We start from the raw sequence: 24,917 nt of genomic DNA on the forward strand, positions 1-24,917 counted from the left end.
TTATGTGAAGAATGGAAAGTTTTGAGAAGTCACTATCATTAATAAATCAAATTAAAATTGATAGACAAATTATGTGTGATAGTCCAATAAATATCCAATTACATGGATTTTGTGATGCATCTATAAGTGCTTACGGAATGATTTTATATTTAAGATCTACACATATTGATGGAAGTGTGACATGTCGAATCATCACATCAAAGTCTCGTGTAGCACCACAAAAGCAAAAAACACTTGCAAGACTAGAACTTTGTGCAATTCAATTATTGGCAAAATTTGCTAAACGTATTTCTAATACATTACAAATTCCAAGCAAAGATGTTTATTTATGGAGTGATTCATTAATTGCTCTCCATTGGGTTAAAGCAGAACCAGCAAAGTTATCAGTCTTTGTGGGAAATCGAGTTGCTGAAATACAAGAAGAAGCAGACAAATTCAAATTAAATCATGTACGTACGCAAAATAATCCAGCGGATTTAATTTCAAGAGGTTTATCTGTAGAAGAATTGAAAGACTGTGATTTATGGTGGAAAGGTCCGCAATTTCTTCAGCAAAATGAAGAATATTGGCCAGAATCATTATTAAGTTATGATTTGAATGAAATGGAATATAAAAAAGAATTTCGCCGTGTTTTGATTGTCAGTCAACCTTCTTCAAATTACATTCTTGATTACATTGAAAATAGATATTCCCATCCATCAAAATTAATTAAAAGTTTTGCATCATTGTTGAAGAAAATCAATTTATGGAAGAACAAAACAAGTATCAAAAGTAATCAACCAGAGTCAGATTACGAAACTATAGGAAAAACAAAAATAATCAATATATTACAATTGCATTTTTTTCCTCAAGAATTAAAGAGATTATCAAAAGGGAAAGAATTATTACCCTCGTCTTCTATCAAACAATTGGCACCATTCTTAGATAATCAAGGAATACTAAGAACAAGAGGTCGCATCAATGAATCAAAGGCGCTAAGTTATGAAAACAAATATCAAATTATTTTACCAAAATTTGCATTCATGGCAACATTTGACAGATTCATATCACGCAGAGGACTTCCAACAGATGTATATTCAGATAACGCAACATGTTTTGAAGGAGCTAATAATGAAATAAAAAAGTTCGATAAGGACTTCAAAAATCAAGCTCTACAAAAGGCTGTCCAATTTCAACTTTTCAAAATGTTGATCAATTCCAAAACTATTGTGATGTTTCTTCTTCACAATCTTCCTCTTTCTCAAATTTTTTTTTTTTTCAATTTTCAATGGTGTCTTTGCAAAATTTCCAATTTTCTTCAAAGTACTGCTTCAATCGCAAGGTTCGAAGGACCATGAAAAACGATAGCGTTTTGATATAATCAAACTTCAGTGGACTGTATCTAGTTTAAGAAATATATAATGCTTTATTTCTCCAATGCAATGAATAAACTTCAATAATCTTCAATGATCTTCAATAAACTTCAATAAATTGACTTTTCACAGAGTGTTGAAATATTCTGCAATAATATATCAACAACGTTGAATAAGTAACACTAATTGCTGAAACGTTAGATATCATTTTAAGAATTGAATTGATAACGCAACTATTATGATTATTAACAATTATAATAAGGATCTTGACTCAAGAAGTGAAACATCAACTAAGAATGAAGTTAAGTTGAAGTCGTCAAAAGTATCATTGAATTCGATACTTGATAATTATGTTAAAAGGAAATTAGAAATGAGGAGATTGTCATCAGTAAAGTCTGGCAGCGACATAAGCAATTCATCAAGTCAATTGGACAATTTGAGTATAACTAAGCTGCAACAAATAGATTTGCCAGTATATAATCGGGCAAAAACAACAAATTGCAGGACCATGAAAAACGATAGCGTTTTGATATAATCAAACTTCAGTGGACTGTATCTAGTTTAAGAAATATATATGCTTTATTTCTCCAATGCAATGAATAAACTTCAATAATATTCAATATCTTCAATAATCTTCAATAAACTGACTTTTCACAATATCAAAGCCAACTAAGACAAAAAATGTTGAAATATCATTCAACACTCTGCCAGCTTTACTTCAATTGACAAAAATGTTGAAATGTCGTTCAACACACTGCCATCTTCACAACAATTGATGATAACGATGATATCCATGTTAGATGACCAATTTCTTGATATATAAACAGGGAGCCACAAAACTTAGTTGTATCAAATAAACAATATGTGTTACATAACAAAGAACATAAATGTTTAATGCTAATGATGATTACTGGCCCTGTTCAATCTATAATCAAAACTTGCAAAGAATCCTGTTCTGTATCACAGGACTCTGCCCTCTCGACTTGACACTTGATTCAGAACTATTGGTAGATTTGACATAGTGTGGCTTAATGTCATTTTCATAATTTGATGACCAACTACGTACAACTTGATTATTTGTTTTCTTAGGTTGTAGGCTTCTTACAACAAAATTTTCCGAACTTGATGAAATGTGATTCTTATTTTCACGATTATATTTGTCATTTGCAATTTTTTGCTCATGATGTACAATTTTCGTTTTCAACAATTCTTGTTGATCTTCAACTTTCTCAATCTTCATTTGAGTTTTTATTGGAACATTTGACAAATTTTCAGTTTTTGATACTACTTTCTTCATCGGTGAAACTTTCAATGTATTCTTATTTGCATTGTTTCTACATTGCTTCTTTGTTGAGTCATTCTTCAACTTGTGTTCACCACCAACATTCAATTCATTTTGTTTAAGTATATTCTTGTTTGAAGCTGTGTCTATAATAGCTTCAATAGATTGCCAATTTCCTTTTGCATCAGGAATCAATATTCTAATTGTTGATAATTCTTGTGGTTTGCTTTCTTGTACTGATATCAAAGATTTAAAGTTCTTTGAATCCAATTTGTCATTATCTTCAGATGACGACTTTGTGAAATGGAGAGTTGTATTGTGCTTTTTGTTACATTCCTTGCACCTCTTTTCACTTCTACAATTGATGGCTTTGTGACCATGGCGTAAACAGTTTCTACACAATCTTAACTTAGAAACGATGTCAAATCTTTCTCTAGGAGTCTTGCTTAGGTATGAATCACATGCATAAATTCCATGAGATTTCAAACAAACTTTACAATTTGTTGTTTTTGCCCGATTATATACTGGCAAATCTATTTGTTGCAGCTTTGTTATTCTCAAATTGTCCAATTGACTTGATGAATTGCTTATGTCACTGCCAGACTTTACTGATGACAAACCAGTGTTGCAATCTGCCAGTTTTTTTCTCATTTCTAATTTCCTTTTAACATAATTATCAAGTATCGAATTCAATGATACTTTTGACGACTTCAACTTAACTTCATTCTTAGTTGATGTTTCACTTCTTGAGTCAAGATCCTTATTATAATTGTTAATAATCATAATAGTTGCGTTATCAATTCAATTCTTAAAATGATATCTAACGTTTCAGCAATTAGTGTTACTTATTCAACGTTGTTGATATATTATTGCAGAATATTTCAACACTCTGCCAGCTTCAACTAAAGTTTCAGAAATGGTTATCTTAACACTTCCAGCTTCAGCTAAATGTTCTTTATATTTGAAAATCACTTGATGTATCTTCAAATCTTTCAGGTTTAATGTTATTGCTATCTTGCAATCAACTTCCAATATCCACAAATTTTTTGCTTTTGAGCAATCAATTCAAGCTTCAACGGTGTACCCAATGTATCACTTTGCTTGATAATCAACTTATAATTGCCTTAGTGCAATCAATTCAAGCTTTAAAGATATACCCAATGTATCACTTCTGCTTGATAATTAGCTTTAATCAAATGCTAATTCCACAAATCTTCACAACTCTGAAGATAAAATTCAGCTTCAACAAATGCTGATCAATACTTCAATATTCAGCTCTACAAAAGGCTGTCCAATTTCAACTTTTCAAAATGTTGATCAATTCCAAAACTATTGTGATGTTTCTTCTTCACAATCTTCCCTCTTTCTCAAAATTTTCTTCAATTTTCCAATGGTGTCTTTGCAAAATTTCCAGATTTTTTGCACAATTTCCAATTTTCTTCAAAGTACTGCTTCAATCGCAAGGTTCGAAGGACCATGAAAAACGATAGCGTTTTGATAATATCAAACTTCAGTGGACTGTATCTAGTTTAAGAAATATATAATGCTTTATTTCTCCAATGCAATGAATAAACTTCAATAATATTCAATATCTTCAATAATCTTCAATAAACTGACTTTTCACAATATCAAAGCCAACTAAGACAAAAAATGTTGAAATATCATTCAACAAGTGCCATTAGGACACCTAAAATAAAAATGAACATTAGATGTTTAGACCTTAAGGTCCATATCTGCGCGTTTGTATGTGTTCCATGGCTATTAACAGTTTAACGAGTGAAGATTCGTCAGATCTTCCAATCAAACCTAAATCTACAGTTTATAGTGGGATCCAAACCAGGATCAGAACACCTTCAACGCATTGAAGTTAGTTTCTAGTAACTACATTGCACCAGGAGCGTTTGCAGAAGGATAGTGATTTGGAGTCCAATATTTTGTATTAATGCTTCCAAAATGCACCTCTATCCCCTCTCCCATCTCCCCTTTCACCGAGCATATTAGTTTTAGTGTCCGGCTATGCCCTATAATGTGTTGTTCCATCTGCTAATGTAAGTTCTCAAACAAAGCATGTTGGTATGTTAATCATGGATGATCTAACACTGAATGACACCCTCTATCACCATATCAACTAGCATCAAATACTTCGAAGACTGTCTTGCTAATGTTGTACATAAATCTCAGAAGTGAACAACATATGAGTCGCGGTACATTGGAGTGTTGTGAACAATTCAGGTGCAGCATGACATACAGTTTGGACAACACTAGGCTAAGATGTGGCCATGATAGTAAAAAATGTTACCCATCCCTTCTATTAATTATTGACAACTTGATAGCCTACATTCGATACATGTCTACATAGGTAATTAAGTCATTTATCACTGTTGGTTACAGCTTTATTTATATTCATATTTCTGAAAAATTTATATAGTTTATAATAAATTATTAAGCATAACTTAAAAAGCATAACTTGACATTTCCTTTAATAATCGTTTCCATTGTCACGTACTAAAAAATTTAAAATTCTCATAATACATCTATAATTAAATTTATTAACACATGCTGAATATCCTTGCAAGTGAAAGCTTTCAATCAAGCTTCAACCATGAAAACTGTAAGAAGTGCTTTTGAATTGAGTTTAAATATTCTTAAATTCTATGGAATTTATCAAGTAAATCCATCAACAGGAAGCGTCATTCGAGGAGTTGTGATGTTCACTTTTATTGTTCTTCAATTCCTTATTGCATCACTTTATCGCTTTAGTGATGTTAGTGACCTGAATGAGTTCATCATTGGTGTAATTTACGTTATTTTTAGTGTCAACCTTACAATAAGGTTGATGAGCTTTATAACAAATCAAAGGGAGCTCATTGCATTGATTGAGGAAGTTGAGGCACTTGATAATGGCTTTGATGCCAATACTATTAAGAATGAGAATGAGAAAATTCTCAAAATTCATAGATTGTTATTAACATCTGACCTTTCAATTGGATTTAACCTTACATTGTCTATATTGCTGCTTAGTAAGGAAAAAATGTTTACAATTCCGTTGCTTTATCAGCCTCAATGTACGGAAGCTTACTACATGATGTTTGCTATTCATTACATTCAGATTTGTGGAATTGGATCAATATCTTTTGGTAAGAGAGATTAAGTTAGAAACTTATTTGAGGAATAGATTTTTTTGGTAAATATCCTGGATACCTGTGATTTTTGAAAGATGTACTTTCAATTATTTGCTCAAATATTGGTATTTTGATGCTTTTTCTTCATGGATTATCACACAACATACTCATGCTTGCAATTTTGCTACATCCTTAACAATAAATTTATTTCAGGCGTGGAAATGATTCCAATTGCGGCATTAATGAAGTTGAAGAATACTATTACACATATTTGCGATGAATTGGATATGATCAAAAAGAAAAGAATTAAAGATTTGAGTAACTGTGTTGAACTTCATTGCAGGGTTGAAAGGTAAACAATTTTTAATCAAGAAATCAAGTATTTGACTGATCTAGTCCTCAAAAGAAAAGATTTAGAGATCAAATCCGATTTGTATGATTTAATAACATCGTCCTGAGCGACACAAATGTGTAGGAATGATGTAGGTAACTATGTTTGTCTACACTTCAGCTACTTCCATTAAGTTCTAATGAAAAAGCTTTAATGAAGCATTCTTCATTTGTGTTACCCAGGAATAATCAGTGTTCGTAAAATGAAAATCAGCGATCAGTAGTCGTAACGATCGTTATCGTAAAATGATTTAAAACTTAAAAATCTTTGATCAAAAGTCTCGATTGTGCTCATTTTTGAACCAAAATCCCGAAAGTCACACGGCGTTGAAATGGCCGAAAATCTGGCTCCAAGCTTACTTAACTCTGATAATTAACCCAGATTTCATTTAATCTGACCTGAAACAAGAGTCCTGAGACTAGATTTTCAAGCATTTCAACACCTTGAATCTTCTGGGGTCAATTTAGGTAAACTTCAATCTGAGCTCTTGACTGCAAGATTCTACTCCTTAGCAATTGTACTGCAAAGTCCATTTTAATAAATTCCATAAAACATTCACAACGCTTTGCAGTTCCATAAAAATTTAATCAACTCATCAAAAATAACATTCATTATTTCCACATCAGCTGCTCTCCAAAACTTTCATGCCATTAAATATTCATAGAATGACGAATCAACTTTTTTTTTGTAGTGTAATGTCCAAGCTGGAACATTTCTTCGGACCAACATTTCTCATCCAGTCATCAATGATAAGCGCATTTCTTTGTATCTTAACATTCAAGATGATTTCTGCCTCGATTGTCTACAATTTCAATGAATTCATCTATTACTTTGGATTCTTTCTCGTAATGATCATGAAGGAAGCACTGCCATGTTATTTCGGACAACAGGTGATAAATGAAAGTGAAAAGATATTCGCCAAAGTCTACGAATTGCCATGGTATGAGAATAATTTGAAATTCCGCAGAGATATCATGATCATGATTGAAAGAAGCAAGAATAAAATTGCATTTACTATTGAAGGATTCTATACCTTCAATTTTGTTCATTTATCAGAGGTATGTGGTTAATAGAATTTTGATTAATTTAATTAAGAGATTATTTAATCAAATTTTAGATTATCCAGCTTGCATATTCATTCTATTCGGTATTAAGGTCATTGGAAAATTAAAGAGTCTGTAGAATCAAAAGGCTTAAGTTAAATAGCTTCATTTTCATGTTGTGATCACTTTTGTGTCTCAATTCCTATTTTGTGTGCGTTATTTTGTGTTAATTAAAAGAATCGACAGTTTGGAATAACTTCTTAGAGGATCTGAAGAATAAAAATGTTCCTGTTTTGTCATCAACTCTAATGCAATTTTGAACTAATGATGAACATCACTAGGGCAGGGGTCATTCGCTTTTTTCCTTCTTTTTTGCTAACCTTAACGATTTGTTTTGATGAACCAAAATTTGTACTCGACAGCAAAATTATAAATTTCCTCCTGCCCCTAAACCAGTGGTGGGCAACCAGTTAGCTGCGGAACCGCTTTGAGTCATATGTCATGTATAGTTTCAATCTATACTTATCACCCAGATGTGTCGCGAAAATTAAATGGTTCACACCAATGCTCTGAGCATCACGAAATTTCCGTCATTCTATCCGGTTAAATGCCATTCTATTATTGCATAGTGCTCTTAGGTAGGGGGGTTGATATTTTGATATGCATCAAAAGTACCGTATGCGTCTTTCTGCGTCATGAAAGCATACTCTTTGCCGGTTTGGGGTCGTAATAAGTGAAGGGTCTATTATTGACAATATTAAGATGCTTATTCATCAGAACTTAAAGACAGACTAAAAATTTGTATGAAAAGGGTGCTCAACTATGTACAATTTATACTATTCAAATCTCAAATCACCGTTATTACAATCTCCCCTACAATATCTGTAATATATTATTTTAAAATTTTGTTATCACTCATCATACATATTTAATGACACAAAACTCATTCCTTTGTAGTTCTTCAAACAATTTCAATTTCGTTAATATGTAGATATAATAAAATTTCGAAAAAAAAAAATAAAAATTCCATATGAGTGTAATTAATTAACAGTTGTTAGACACGTTTCAAAAATCTCACTATTTTATAAGAATTCTATTCAAAAAGGTTTCAACCATGAAAATTGTCAGAAGTGCTTTTGAATTGAGTTTAAATATTCTAAAATTTTATGGAATTTATCAAGTGAATCCATCAACAGCAAGTGTCATTCGAGGAATTTTAATGTTCACTTTTATTGTTCTTCAATTTCTTGTTGCATCACTTTATCGCTTTAGTGACGTTAGTGACTTGAATGACTTCATTATCGGTGTTATTTACGTTATTTTTAGTTTAAATCTTACAATAAAATTGATGAGTTTTGTGACAAATCAAAGAGAAATACTTAATTTAATCGAAGAAGTTGAGGCACTTGACGATGGAATTGATTCAAATATTATAAAAGCTGAGAATGAGAAAATTCTTAAAATTAATGCTTTATTAGTAAGTTCTGAGATGTCAATTGGATTTAATCTGTCAATGTCGATTTTGATGTTAAGTAAGAAACGAATTTTTACAATTCCAATGCTGTATTATCCAAAATGTGATGAAGCATACTACATATTGTTCGCTGTACATTTTCTTCAAATTTATGGACTTGGTACTATATCAATAGGTAAGAGTTTTGGGTTATTGGTATGAAATGTTGTTATTAATGTCATAAGTGCATAATGTTCTTGAGGAGGGAGAAGAAATTAGGTGACCCCCTCAAGGTGATGCTTAGTAAACAGAGCTCTAAGATTTACATACCTTGAGTATGCCTAACAGGCAAAGAGCATGCTTTCATGGTACAGAAATACCACTCGGGCACCTTAAAACAGTCTATTTGTCTGTTAGGGTATGCTATGTACAAGTGTAAGTGTAGCGATAAGCATACTTAGTAACCATCCCCAGACACAACATTGTGACAAAAATAATCAAAATTTGATAGTATTATAATAATATAATTAATAATTCATTAGGTGTCGAAATGATTCCAATGGCGGCTTTAATAAAGCTTAGAAACGCATTGACTCACATATGCGATGAACTGGATCTAATAAAGCAGAAGAAACTTAAAGATTTGCGCTATTGTATTGAACTGCATTGTAAGGTTGAGAGGTAAAACTTTAAAATTTGATCAAATTCAATTCTAATTCCATAAAAATTTAATTAATTCATTAAAAACAAACATTCATTATTTCCACATCAGCTGCTTCATGCCATTAAATATTCATTGAATGACGAATAACTTTTTTTACATTTCTGTCTATCATAGTGTAATGTGCAAGCTGGAACATTTCTTCGGACCAACATTTCTCATCCAGTCATCAATGATAAGCGCATTTCTTTGTATTTTAACATTCAAGATGGTATCAGCCTCGATTGTCTATGATTTCAACGAATTCATCTACTACTTAGGATTTTTTCTTGTAATGATCATGAAAGAAGCACTGCCGTGTTATTTTGGACAACAGGTGATAAATGAAAGTGAAAAGATATTCGCAAAAGTCTACGACTTGCCTTGGTACGAGAATAATACAAAATTTAGCAAGGATGTCATGATCATGATGGAAAGAAGCCTGAATGAAATCGCATTTACTATAGAGGGATTCTATACTTTTGACTTAGTTCATTTATCAGAGGTATGAGATTAATAGAATTTTGGTTGTCCAAACTATTTGTGCTACGGCAAACATTGTTAGTAGATCACGAACCAGACCTGACACGGCATGCGGTTCGTGGCATTTTATCATTTTACACAATTGTGTCACAGGCCACAGCACACAGTTTGGACAACACTGGAATAGAACTTTGTCAAATTTAATTAAATTTCAGATTATCCAGCTTGCATACTCATTCTATTCGATGTTACGGTCATTGGAAACTTAAAATGGATCTGCTTTTTGAGAATTTGTGAAATTCGTAAATTAAATGAAGAACAAGCTCGAGCTACGAAATGGTTGCAGAAAAGATTTAAGGACTTCTAGGGTTTTTAACCCCGGGAATGATCCAAGGATTGCTTATTAACCACTTATTCCCAAGATTGAAAACATTACAAGTCTTTAAATGTCTGGGTATTGACTTTTGATGATGGAATTTCGCTATGGTATTTGAATTGAGATTGAGATTGACTATGTGATCTATCAAACAAAACGCTTTTAGTGTTACCAAATAAACAAACGTCACCTTTTAAAATTTGGAAGTAAAACGAGATCCAGATGGATTTATATTGACTGTTTTTGAGGTTTTTGTTACGTTTGGATATCACATTATGCAGTATAAAATGCTTATTTTCTTATTATATGCATGCTTTAGTAGTTTTGCATGTCACATGTTTGCATTTTACAATATTTTTATTTGGTTAAATTGTTGTATCCGAATAGTACAAATCGGTAAATTGATCAATAATTCCAGCCCAGGCTATCGTAATTCTGAGTTGGTGCTGAATTTGAGTTAGTTACAGCACTATGCCAGAGTCACGCCGGCCTGGACTTACGATCGAAAAGCCAACTTATGCTATTCGGGTAAATTATTGTAGAATTTTTTTGGCATATTTTGAAATAAAGTTTGACTTTTTGTAACTTATTGAATAGGCAAGTGACAAACCTAAAAGACAATGAATTTTGACTCTATCAGAATTCACTTTGTAAAGCATACTCGAATGAACTAGCAAAGGATTCTTGTAAGTATTCTCAATAAAATGATCATGCTCTTTGTATATAAGGATATCAATGTTTCAAGTTGTAATATGCTTGATGTCCTTCCAAAAAAATCAATTCACCTAAGAAATAATTAGTTGTTATACTGACTGCAAAACATCGAAATTGACATGAAGGTGTCTTGCCATCACTGTGTCGACTACATGACCATTCTACCAGCTATATGATCATTGTGTCGGCTATATGACCATTTTGATATAAAGCAATAAGATTTGCTGCACCGTATCGTTCAGCAACAAATCTTTAAATCCCAATCTCTATCCCGGAAGCAACAAACAAATTTCTTAACTTCCACTAATTAAGAATTAAAAAATAAAGATCTTCACTTCCTCTGCTTTCTCCATTTATGAACTACATAAAAAATGATCCGTGACAAAACAACAAATCGCTATTAAATACCTTACATCGCAATGCTTTTATAGAATCATAAGAAATTCACTTCATTAAGGAACTGGAAAAAAAGGAAAGGAAGTAATTTATAATGGAACGTAATAACGATAGAATAGGTGGCACCGAATGCGAAATGAAAAGCAATAAAATGTGCTCGTGAGGAAAATATTAAACGTCTTATTGTTGCTGCTATATATGCATGATGTTAATAGACTTTTTATCGATTATGAGAACATTTTTCATATTCTTACTATTCATTGGCATTGCATTTTCATGGGGAAATTGGAAAGTTTTTTTTCTTTTTCAACTTTTCCTTTTCATTCATTCGAAAAAATATGAAATCACAAAAAATTTTCATGGCAATCAGCAATGTGAAAATGTCATGAATACCTGAGATGTCTGTCGTGCATTCAAAAGTGATTCAATTGATCGTTTGGCTCCATTCATAAGCATTTTACTATGTTTATTCAGAAATGAATTTAAGATTGCCGAGAAGTGAATGGTGCAGAAGTTGTTGAAAATCTGGCACCAAAACGACTTGACTTTGTTTAGCGGTCGAATTGACTGAGTTTGAGACCGACTTGACTTTAGTTGGAAGCCAACTTGACTCTAGTTTGAGGTCGACTTGACCCTGGTTTGAGGTTGACTTGACTTCTGTTTGAGGCCCATTAGACTGTTGTTTGAGGTCAACTTGACTCTGGTTTGAGGTCAACTTGACTCTGGTTTGAGGTCAACTTGACTCTGGTTTGAAGTCGACTTGACTCTAGTTTGAGGTCGACTTGAATCTGGTTTGAGGTCGACTTGACTCTGGTTTGAAGTCGACTTGACTTACTTGACTCAATTTTGAAGCTGAATTGACTCTGGTTTGAGGATAACTTAACCCATTATATCCTGGTTTGAGGCCATTTCTACGTCGTGTGCCTTTCGGGGTTGAGAATTACTTTTTGTAGTAAATTTTATAAATAGAAAATACATAAGAGGATATAAATCAAGTTGAATGAAATTGTTGAAATTTTCATTTTCTTCGACTTATTACAATTCTTAAACAAACACAATCTGTACTCAATTCCTATTCAAACATATTAAAAATCCTCAATTTTTCGACTCCCAAATGCCTTATTAATCACACTCGAATGTGAAAATAATGAAATTTTAATTCATACAGTATGTAAATTACCTCAAAAATGACGCATTATTTCTATTCAATTCTGTATTTTAATTATGACTGTAATGGAAAATTCAGTTGAACTTTATTAAAGATTAATGCTGGAAAATTCATGAAAAATTAATTTTCTCGCTGCTAAAAAAGCAAAAATTGAAAAGTTGAAGAGACAATATTAATATTCATGGATGGAAGGGAGGAAAGAATGGAAAACAAAATTTTTATGGGATTTCTATTTTGCCATTTTCAAATGAAATGAGGAAGTTTGAACAGAAAATTTTTTAATGAAAACGCTATGTCAAAGGAAGTAAACAAAAAAAATTTTTTTAATCCCATTTGGCATGAAAAATGTAACTTTTTATTTGACGTTAAGCTTTTTGCTCCCTTTTAAGTCTGCTGAATCAGAAGAGATTAATAATTTTTTTTTATTTATTTTGATGAATTTAAGGTTTGGATTTCGACTAAAATGTTGAAAATTGAAGCTTTAAGAATTTTTCAATTCTAATTTCAAGATGAAAATATGAAAATTAATATTTGAGAAGTACCGTGAAATTACTCGGAAGTTGATGAATTATTCAGGAAGACCGGACGAAAGTTTCATTTTCGCGTCGATTTTATATTGAAGCATTTGAGGAGCATCATGAAGACAAAGGTATTTTATTCGAGTTAGAAAATATTTTAAATATCATTTAACGATTTAACAGCTCTAAAAACAAAGTTTAGAGCAGAGTTGGCAGGACTTCGAGAGTTAGACTCCGTTGGACTTCAATCACACTTCAAAATTCAATAACAGTGGACACCGTTGTATGGCGTTGTACTCCATTGGACTCTATTGGAGTCGGACTCCTAAATGGAGTACTACCAACTCTGTTTTTGAGCTCAGTTGCTCGAAATTCTTTGTAATATGCCCTTAGAACCGATTATTAGTGTCATCTATGGTAACTATAAATGCTAATCTCTAGTATACCATGATTCAACGCCTTCCTGCAGTTCTTTAGTTGGCTAAGGGTTTTTGAGACAAAAATCTCATGAACTATGTGCCATAAATTGTTAAAAACTGATATTTTGAGTACAATGTAACTTAGAATATACAAAGCAAATGACTTAACTATTAGAATTCAACTTTTGTCATATATAAAGCCAATATTTTTAAGAATTAATCGACAAATTGAAGAATTTCGCTCAAATTAGAGAGAAGAAAATGAAGGGTTGACCTCAATCCCCCTGTGTCCTTTCCTGACCTACTTTATTCTAATATTCCCATATCTTTATCATGAAAAACTGCACCTGCATGCATATTTATTAGATTTTCATAATTAATCCAGTTAATTATCTTCAGTTATGAATAATTTTCTTATAAAATATCTACAACGAAGCCAAACCGATCCTTACAGGCAAAGAGCATGTCTTCGAGAGCTTGCTTGTCTTATATATACCTGATAAGCTAGCTAATGAGCGTTGCTCTAAACTCTGCTCAGCTTAATCTGCCCTTGAGATCATGCTTTTTAACTGCTAGATCATGCAGCACATCATGGCCAATTCTTATGATGCATCACTCGGGTAAGACATAACAATGTAAAAGAACCTTCTCACTAAGTTAATAGAATTCATTTTTTTCTTTCAATTATGATTATAATATTTTCATCACGATGACGCAGGAGGAAAAATCCATTAGAGAATGTTGTCCACAAAGTCTTCAACATCATAAAAATAATATTTCTTCATAGCATTTTACTTTAGCTAATAAATTTTTATTTAAAATTCCGTTCATGCATAAAAAGTGCATTATATATAAATGCCAGTGCTGCTTTATTCTCTGCATTAGTTTCCTTCAGGATATGAAAAATTGAATAATTTCTTGCAACGTTTTTAATTTGAAGCTTTACTTTTGTGTGATGGATGAGATGAATTTAGAGAGATTTGTAATGATAAGTGATGGATGGATGCATTTAGAATAAGGTCAGTAACTATTTTGCATCAAAAGTGTGTTCAGTAACTTTTTTGCATCAAAAGTGCATTCAGTAACAAATTTTGCATCTAAAGTGCGTTCAATAACAAAACTTTGCATCAAAAGTGCGTTCAGTAACATTTCTGCATCACAAGTGCGTTCAGTATCATTTCTGCATCACAAGTGCGTTCAGTAACATTTTTGCATCAAAAGTACGTTCAATAACATTTTCTCATCTTAAGTTCGTTCAGTAACATTTCTGCATCACAAGTGCGTTCAGTAACATTTTTGCATCAAAAGTGCGTTCAGTAACATTTTCTGCATCAAAAGTGCGTTCAATAACTTTTTTGCATCAAAAGTGCATTCAGTAACATTTTCTGCATCAAAAGTGCATTCAGTAACTTTTCTGCATCAATAGTGCGTTTAATAACTCAACCCATTTAAATTTCACCTTTCAATGATCTTTTCAAGAATTTTTCATGATATCTTTCCACATTTCCGAAATAAAACTTATCCATCATCTATAAAGTAGAGTAAAAATAGAATAAGCAATTGAGATGCTGATGATAAGAACGACACTTGATGCAGTAGCATCAACCTCATTTCCAGTGCAAAACCGCAAAATAAAAAAAAGTTTTTTTTTCTACTTCTTTCTAAAACCTTTTAGTATATTTAGTGTCATTCATCCATTTTATTTTAATCCCTTTTCTTTATTGTACTCTATATTTCAAACTGAGATTCCTTTCACTTCAACTATTCTTCCATCCTCGAATCATTCAACTATTTTGTGCTATTGAGATAATCCTCTAGCCCGAGTGACACAAATGAAGGAGGGATTAGAGGTCAAATGGTGTCTATATGGCTGCCAAATGGAGGCGACTGGTCATGATGTGCTGTTTGACTTAAAAATCAAAGAGCGTGATCTTAAGAGCAGATTGAGATGAAAGCAGCGCTCATAAACATGCTTATATTGTATATTTATTTAGTATATTTAAGGTGAGCAAGCGCTCGATAGCATGCCTTTTGCCTGTTAGGGTCGGTTTGTATTTGAAAGAATGCTTGAAGGACTTATCAACTGAAGTCACTGAGATTATCAATCTGTTGTACCACATCCTTTAGACCTTCATTTTATAGTAGAATCCCAATCACTTGCAAGCTCTGAACATTACAAAGACAAAAGAGTACGTCATAAGACCTGATGTACCCTGCAATGTACCCAATTACAATTCGTGTGCGCAAGATTTTGTATCTATATATTCTTGAACACCTAGCAGTGGAGACAACATTATGTTCCCAAAGGCATCAAAACTGCACCCAACCCATTAACCAAGCTTCATAACTAGAACGATGAAATGGAAAAAGAGCTTCGAAAATTAGACATGACCTGGGATTGAACCCAGGACCTTTAGCACGTAAGGCCAACGCTCTACCAATTAGGCTACTGATGCCATTTCATATTTGGTATTCCAATCCGCATTTGGTATTAATAAAAGAGGTTTAAAGCTCCTCTGTGACGTAGCCTTCGTCATTTATGTCACCCGGGTAGATTCGTGTTGGAATTGAAATTGCTAAGAGATTTTCAATAAGAACAAAAAAAAAATTATTAAATAATCCTGGGATTTATACGAACGATAGCATGTAAAGAATATCCATACTCTCGGGATATTCCCACTCAACTAAACTCATTTTCTTCCTCGGTTCTTTTGTTTTATTTTCACAGTTTTATTTTCACTTCCTCGTTTTCACATCTAAAGTAGATTATATCTATATTTACACATATCCAAGCGACTCCATGTAGTGTTGCTGTTATTCATGTGTATTTTTTCATAAATGAATTATATATAAAAATGAATAAAAAAAAATAGATTTATCATGAGATTTTGATACAGTTTCTCACTGTGTACGGAGAGATTAAATCGCTGGAGAACTCGGTGGAAGAGATTATATTCGATTTAAAGACTAGAAAATTTATTTCCATTGTTTTTAATCATGAAAATCGTTATGTTGGAAAGTAACTAAATGAAAATTAAATAAAATGGATTTTTTGGATGTAATCTGATTAGAGACTTTATATAAGTAGTTATGCTGATTTAATTGTTTTGTATTTAAAATCTTTTGGATTTTGTACTGTAAATATGGAATTTTAGTAGGAAATTCATTAACAATTTTAGATGAATGTGCATTAGTTAGTTTTGATGATGAATAATTGTTTTTAAATTCACGATGACGATTTTGAAGCATTCGTCAAGACGTGGAAGATGTGGAAATTCCGTATGGAGATTTGTCCGAATTCCTCTCCTTCCCCTTTTTGGTCATATTATTTTTTAAACAAATATCCTAAACCCATCCATTAGTTTTTGAGTTCTATAGTTTTGGTATTTTTGTCTCAAAAGAATTCTAGCCTTGGTATGAGGGGTAAGTGAGTGTATCAAGGGTGCAGTTACAAGCTAGTTATTTAGCTGATTTCCGAAGTCTCGATTTGGATGCATTTTTCAAACCGAAACTTCAAACTGAGATCGAGACTTAGACATCCATGGAACCCATCGAGGACTTGACATCTCCGGAGACCGACATCATAAAGCTCTTTCCTCGGTATCGAGCGTTGAATTTTTCCACAGCCGTATAACACTCAAATCATGAATTTTTGAGTGAACCAAAGAATCCTTAACTGCATCGTTATAAGTTTTTTCAGTGCTTAAATGCCAATTAAATTCTACTACTCTGACTGCTTAAATCTTCTACATTTTCATATTTCTTATTCACTTCTGAATTTCATAACTATTTTTAAAACATCCAAGAGAATTTTGAGCATTTCATCTTGATCCAAAAAGTTTCCTTTTTCATTCATAAACTCATTTATTATATTCATCTATCATTCCACATTTCTTTTTTGGATACTTGTATCAAGGGTTAGACACTTGTGGGAAAATTTTGAATTTTTTAAAAATTTTCAATTTCAATCATAAATTTTACAATTTTTTAACATTTTTCAATTTTTTTAATTTTTTCAATTTTTCCAATTTTTATATATTTTTAAAATTTTTCAAATTTTTAAATTTTTTTAATTTTTTCAATAAAAAATTTTTTTTACAATATTCATTTTGTGTCCCAACCCTTGACTCAATCCATACAATACATTTTTTTGTACTTTCCATTGAGTCATATCCCCACACGAATTAGGGCATGAGATAGCTCCATAACAAAGTCTGTAACATATTCAATGAAAATAAAGGAAATTATGATGTGTAAAAAGTACGAAATGATGATCATCATCAGCATCATAATCATGCATAAATTCTTTATATATATCATTTCATGGGCTTATGATTATCACTACTGTTTTGAATGTGGTGAATAAAATGCGTAAAATGCTTAAAGGAAGTGAAAAAAAAAAGAAAAATTATCTCAGTTGGATGCTTTAGATTATTGTTATTGTTCTCACGAGGCACATCAGATGCTCGATGTTATTTTATATTGAAAATTCAATTTTGGAGAAGAAAAGGTGTTTTAAATGTCATGGAAAGTGTTTCTGGGTCAGCATTTTTTGGGGGCATTTTTGGGGGTTGAGTGTCAAAAATTGCTGTTAGAACTGGAAATTGAGGTAGAAAGTCTGATAATTGCATGCAAAATTCCCAAAAATCACAACTTTGACGTCTACTCATGATGTTCCATTAAGGGGCGTAGCCAGACATTTTTGAAGTATATTGGGAGGTGGAGGGGGTCAGGGTGTATCTGAAATGTATTGGATGCGCCAAAATCAGGGAGAAGGCTGGATGGGTTTTGGGTTTTTTCACAAAAATCCCTAGAAAATTGAAGATTTTTACCAAAAGGTGCAGGGATAGGTGATGAGTGCGATGCCCCCTCCGCCATTCCACCCTCCTTAATCCTACCCACCTTGTACTTCCACAAAATTTAATTAAATCATATCCAAACCACAAAACTTCAAAAAACGAATCCAAATGACATCTCAATTTCCGTATAAAAACCACAAAATATCATAAATTCATCATCTTCCATTACACAGGTTTCCCATCCGATAAAGAGCATTTCATATTCATATCCACATAATATATAAAGATCATCATCACCAACTGAGGTAAGAGTCAGAACTAAAATAAATTGCATTTTCATTTCCATTCTCGCATGTATTTGATGATGTCAAAAATAGTAGACCAATATAATCAGCATGCTAGTTTTTATATATGAACTCAGTATGTGGTGTGATACTATATCCTCATAAATTGCAAAGCACAGCAATCATAATTGTGTTGTGTATATATATAAAAAAGATAGATAGTAAAGAAATGGAATACAAACATTGACCTAGAAAGAGAACGTGCGCCTCATAAAAAAATAGTGCAATGTTGATGGAATTAAGGTGAGGGGGCGTGTGCATAAGTGATGGGTGGTGGGAATCTGAGATGTAGAGACAATTTATTAGGAATTCTTAAAGTGTCAGTATGGATTGAGTTTTGAAATTAATACTTAAGGAGCAATTAGGGTGTAGAAAAATGAGAATTACCCCGGGGCACCATGACTCAATACTTAAGGTTTAATTAGGGTTAGAAAATAGGATCATTTCTCCAGGGCAACATTATTAAGGATGGATTGATTTTTGAAATGAATACCTGAGGGTAATTTAGACTGGGTAAAATGGAAAATTACCCCGGGGCTCTTCAACTCAAGTTGGATGTAATCAGGGTTTAAAAATAGGAATATTACCCCGGGGCGCTATGACTAAGGATGCATGTATGGATCGAGTTTTGAAATCGATACCTGAGGCGAAATTAGGGTTGGGAAAGAGAAACATTACCCCGGTGCACCATAACTAAGGATGATAGAATGCAAAGATCGAGTTTCCTTAAGGTAATTAGAGTATAAAGAGGACCTCCCTGGAGCGCCATGACTCATGATTAATGTATAGATAGAGCTTAAAAATAACTGCCAGAGGTATTTAGGATAGAAAAGAGGAGCATTACCCCGGTGCACCATAACTAAGGATGATAGAATGCAAAGATCGAGTTTCAAAATCAATACTTTTAGTGTACTTAGGACGAGAAAAAAGGAACATTACCCCGGGGCTCCATGGCTGGGAAAAAGAAGAATTAATCCAGGACGCCATTACTCAGGATGGATGTATAGATACAGCTTATAAATCAATAGTTGGGGTGTAATTAAGATTAAGTAAGTTTTGGATTACCCCGGGGCGCCTTGAATTGGGATGAGGTAAGGAAAAGTAGCATTTTTCCAATTTTTCTAAATCAGCAAGTAGATCATGCAATGTCCCGGATCAATACCATCACTGAATCTTTAAACGCTTGAGACATCATTTATGAACATCCCCAACATTCCTGAGTGAATGACACGAAATGACTGCAGAAAATTGATATGAAATATTAAAGTTGAATTGTTGTTTATGAAAGGAAAAATCCTCGCCATAAATTCAGAACAATGAACTCAAATTTTACGACCTTCAAAATCATCAAATTTAAAGTTTTTATTCTGCACATAAAAAAGCATATTCTATTCAACAGCTTGCAGCAAGTGCCTCAAATAAATAAATACAAATATGTCAACAGAGAAAGTAAAGCTTAACATTTATCCAGTGAACATGTCTCGTGAATTACGTAATTTCTATCACAAATAGACGATGCTGTTTGAAGTAGCTAGCAGCAGGTAATTGTCGACATGTCTAAGTTTTTCATTTGAAAAAATTTAATTTCTTTCTGTTTGATCTTTTTGAGCTTCTTCCGAATGTATGTCTAGAGTCTCTTACTCTCGTCAATTTTTTATCAAGTATTTGAGTTTCATATTATTTTATGTTTTTTGCTAAATGCAGTAGTAATTATGTTGTGCATTTGCAGACTACTTGATCTTTCATATGGAAGTTTTTAATTGTTTTGTGAGTATATTCTTTGAGTATGAGCAGAGTTGGTGGGCTAGGGTTTGGGGTTAAGTGCTCAGTCTACTCCAGATGTGGGAAACCTGTGTGCCGGGACACGCTAGTGTGCAGTTTCAGTCGAAGCTTAACATTAATGTGAACCGCGATATATTAAATGTAGTCAAACAAGTGGTCTACAGAAAAGCAGCTGGCTGGCGTTGAAAAGGGAATAGATTTGACACATGGAAGGGTTGGCTCAAATTTAGGCCGGATTTGGTAAAATCTGACCCCAGATCAGAGTAAAAATGAAGTGAATATGGATTTATGGCTATTTCTACGTCATGTGCTTTCCGGACTAAATTTACTGACTTAAAGAAATCTTAATAGCAGGCTAGCATTACTAAAAGGGTGCATGGGCATTGTCAGAGGATGGCGGTCGAATTGACACTTCTGTTGGGACGTAAATAGAAGTTTGACGTGAACTAAAGAAATATCGTTACACTTCCATACTAGGTTTGCTCATTTATTACCTTCGTCCTATTATTGCATCTTCAGATTATGGTAATTTGAGTATTTTACTCGCCTTGCCGGCTATATTGTAGGCCGTCTAACTCATCAGGCGCCTGATCTTGCGCGTCAAAGCCAAGTTCAATGTCTTTTTGGTATGACTAGCCAATAAACAGCTAACTTGAAAGGCACATAGCTCCAAAAAAGCCAAACATATGACCAGAGGGCAGCCTCATGCCGACTTTGTCTTTGGTTCTCTCTGAATCTGGCTCTACACCCACCTGATACCAGCCTTACATCGGATTGTTTTCATTGCAATTTTCCGTCTTCTATTCCTTATTCTACCTTTACTTTTGTTATCATCACTTCTCTCTTATTCCCACGACAAATTTATTTCCATTTTTCTTATTTATTTTCCACATGACAAAATCTGCATAAAAGAAATGGAATAGCGCATAATTAAGTGCCATAATCAGAGCATAAACGGTTGGATATTATTGTGAATATAAGCTTGAAAATTGAAAAAAAAAAACTTGAGTAACAACGACTCAAATTATATGTCCCACCTTCATCTAATTAGCTTTATTTACTCGAGTTAATTATGCTGTAATTATCGACATTGAAGTTAGCATTAAGCTTCCAAATTAATGCTCATAGAAGAAAAATGGTTGACATCTTTAATGTCTTAATTAGGAATGGAATTTTTCATTTGGATGGATTGCATGGTAATAAGGTAGGTGTTTGTGGAAAATTAAAGGCTGTCTTTAATGTGATGATGGGAAGGAATTGAGGTAAATTGTCTAGAAGTTTGTGGAAATATTGTGGGATTGGAGACAGTTGTGGGGTAATTGACGAGAGAAATTGGTTATTTTGCGGTAATTTGTCGTCATAATTCGATGATCATCGGTCTATCCCAGTGTTGTCCAAACTGTGTCTCACAGCACATTAGTGTGACATGAATGACACGAATCACATACCATGTATGGTTTCTGGCGTGACTTACCACAAAGGTAGTGGTTGGAAACTTGTGTGTCGCGATACACTAGTGTGTCGTCGCATGCGATTTGAAATGTCGGTCGACGCTTACCACTAAGATGTGCTGTGGCATAGTTTGGACATTTCTGGTCTTTCATATCAAAAAACCTACCCTAGAATTTTGAGGTTAGGATTCTCAATTTGTCTAAATTTTGAGGTTAGGTTCCTCAATTTGACAAAATTTTGAGGTTCAGTTCCTCAATTTGACTGAATTTTGAGGTTAAGTTCCTCATTTTGACAGTATTTTGAGGTTAAGTTCCTCAATTTGTCTAAATTTTGAGGTTAAGTTCCTCAATTTGACTGAATTTTGTAGAAAGGAAAGCACAAGATTTAGAAATGTTCAAAATGCGACATCAAGCCATCGTGACTCTAGTCCCAGATCAGATTAAATGACATCCAGCCTCAGGCCAGAGTTTAGTCAGCCTGGGGCCAGATTCTTACCTATGCCTATGCCGTGTGCCTCTCGGCATAATACTATATCAATTAAACAAGCCACACTTTATCCAATTAAAATCATTAACCATACACCAGCCTTGTCACATGTCAAAAAAATACATACTTTTGATTAATTCCATAAATAATGCTCTCATTTTATGATAAAATCACATAATTAAATTGATTCATGTATTTCAACACCTTATTTTTATGAAATTAATCATTGAACACAAAACTAAAAATGCCAGCATTGAAAAATACACAAAAAAAACGAATATCCATTAATGATCTGAGTGTGATTAAATCAAATAAAGTCATGTGGAACAGAAAATCCCAGAATACAATGTTGTGTATCCACATGTGGGAATTTTTATCAATTAAGCATTTATGGACGTTGTGGCTGCAACATAGTCAGAGTTCATCATGCCCTCACATTAATTAGCTCAAAGCTAAAAAATGCAGCTTGCAATTCGCGTAAATTTCTAAATATCTTAAAATATGCAACATAAGTGTGCACCGAATAAAGTAAGGTACAAAATGTGTAGCAACAGTGAATACGGAATGAGTCTTTTTTTATATGTTTGCAGTTTACGTAAAGTTAATTATGCAGGAAAATGTTTATCATTTAGAATGAATAAATTAGTGATGCTCTATGATGATGTTATTTGTTAACTTTATGCTGCTGGTTTAATGGCTAGATACAAATTTGTTTATGTTTAAGATTGCGGGGAATGGGATTAAGGGGGAGCAAAAAGTTTGCATCAAAAGTTCGTTTAGTGACAAAAATTGAAGCAAAAAGTTTTGCATCAAAAGTTCGTTCAGTGACAAAAATTGAAGCAAAACCATTTTGCATCAAAAGTTCGTTCAGTGACAAAAATTGAAGCAAAAAGTTCTGCATCAAAAGTTCGTTCAGTGACAAAAATTGAAGCAAAAAGTTGGTTCAGTGACAAAAATTGAAGCAAAAAAAATTTTGCATCAGAAGTTCGTATAGTGACAAAAATTGAAGCAAAAATTTCTGCATCAAAAGTTCGTTCAGTGACAAAAATTGAAGCAAAAAGTTCTGCATCAAAAGTTCGTTCAGTGACAAAAATTGAAGCAAAAAGTTTTGCATCAAAAGTTCGTTCAGTGACAAAAATGAAGCAAAAAGTTCGTTCAGTAACGAAAATTGAAGCAAAAAGTTCTGCATCGAAAGTTCGTTCAGTAACAAAAATTGAAGCAAAAAATTTTGCATCAAAAGTTTATTCAGTGACAAAAATTGAAGCAAAAAGTTTCGCATCAAAAGTTCGTTCAGTGACAAAAATTGAAGCAAAAAGTTTTGCATCAAAAGTTCGTTCAGTGACAAAAATTGACTTAGTCACAGATCTTGCACACCCCTCGCAATTGAAGTCAAAACAAAAAACACGTCATAATGCACTTGAATATTTTTAATGTAAATAACATCAAAAGGAATATCAAGCATCTTCCCTATATACATGAATAGCACACTCTTGTGTGTGCTTAGATATGAACACTCATATCCCATATATACCATGTACCTTTCAGCATAGCTAAGTAAATAATCTTGTTCATTTTCATTTGTTTGTCATTTTGTTGATAGAACAAGCATGTTGATGACTTTGTAGACACGACGAGTTATTGCTGTTTAAACACATTAATATAACATGAATAATTTAATGAAATTATTTGTAATAATGATGTTGATTTGTGTACATTACAACAACAATTCATACTGCTGCTTATCACTTTATAATCGTAACAGCAGTGATAGCTGATGATTATCATATATCCACGAATTATTAAGTATTAATTTTATTTGTTTGATGGATTTATAAATTAATTTGATAATTTAATGAACTGGACATGAAGTAATTACAGATTATGTATTGCAAAACTATTTTAGTAAACTGAAACTCATAATTTGTAAAGTGTAATAAACATACAAATGGATAATTAGAAATTGAGAACATACCTATTTAATGATAGTATTGAGTGCAGTCTATCTGAAATTAAATTAAAAAGAGATTTTTTTGTTAATTATTGAAAATTTTTATAATTATAAATATTATTTTATTTGGTAGGTTTGTTTGGAAATTTGAGAATTTTATGATTATATGCTGTTTTTAATGTAGTTATAACGTTGAATTTGTAATTATAGGATTTTTTTGTTGATAATTAGTTTAAAGCTGGGATTTCAAATTTAATATGAAAAATATGAATTGATGAATATTAAGAGATTATCCCTAACCGGGAAAAGACATGCTTTCATGATACAGAAATACCACTAAGGCACCTAAAAGAGTGATTTGTCTTTGGATGTGATATGTTGTAGAGTCTCAGTTTTTATAGATGGCACGACGTAAAAATCCAAATGTTGTTTACTGTGATTCCAATTATGGCCAAAAGTTCTTGTTCTAGCACTTTGAATATCTGAGCAGAGTGGAATCTAGAATGTCGAGCCATTTGTAGATAAATCTGTCAATGCTAGAGATAGGTCTCTGTGGCCGAGAGGTGGGTCAACTAAATCTGAATCTAGTTGACTCTAATCGGTTCTAGTCATCCTAGACGAATCTATAAAACTAAAATTGACACTATTCAGTACTAGCAGACGTTATTATGTTCAATTTGAATTGCAAT

At 32.7% G+C, this 24,917-nt stretch overlaps 2 protein-coding genes across 2 annotated transcripts in view; one reads left to right on the forward strand and one right to left on the reverse strand.

Moving 5' to 3' along the window:
* Positions 1 to 24,917, reverse strand: part of yellow-e (L-dopachrome tautomerase yellow-e) — a 92,972-nt gene that overhangs the window by 23,979 nt on the left and 44,076 nt on the right. The window contains exon 3 of the mRNA XM_070653120.1: positions 24,253 to 24,283. The gene's annotated coding sequence lies outside the window, so the exon portion shown is untranslated. The remainder of the gene's footprint in view (positions 1 to 24,252; positions 24,284 to 24,917) is intronic.
* LOC139100210 (uncharacterized) lies at positions 12 to 1,887 on the forward strand. Its single transcript, XM_070652823.1, has 2 exons — positions 12 to 1,070; positions 1,615 to 1,887. The coding sequence occupies exons 1-2, from the start codon at positions 12 to 14 to the stop codon at positions 1,885 to 1,887; spliced, it is 1,332 nt and encodes a 443-aa protein (XP_070508924.1).

The sequence above is a fragment of the Chironomus tepperi genome, unplaced genomic scaffold (genome assembly GCF_022539635.2).
Source record: "Chironomus tepperi strain 1889 unplaced genomic scaffold, CSIRO-AGI_Ctep_v1 contig_8, whole genome shotgun sequence".
NCBI lineage: Eukaryota > Metazoa > Arthropoda > Insecta > Diptera > Chironomidae > Chironomus > Chironomus tepperi.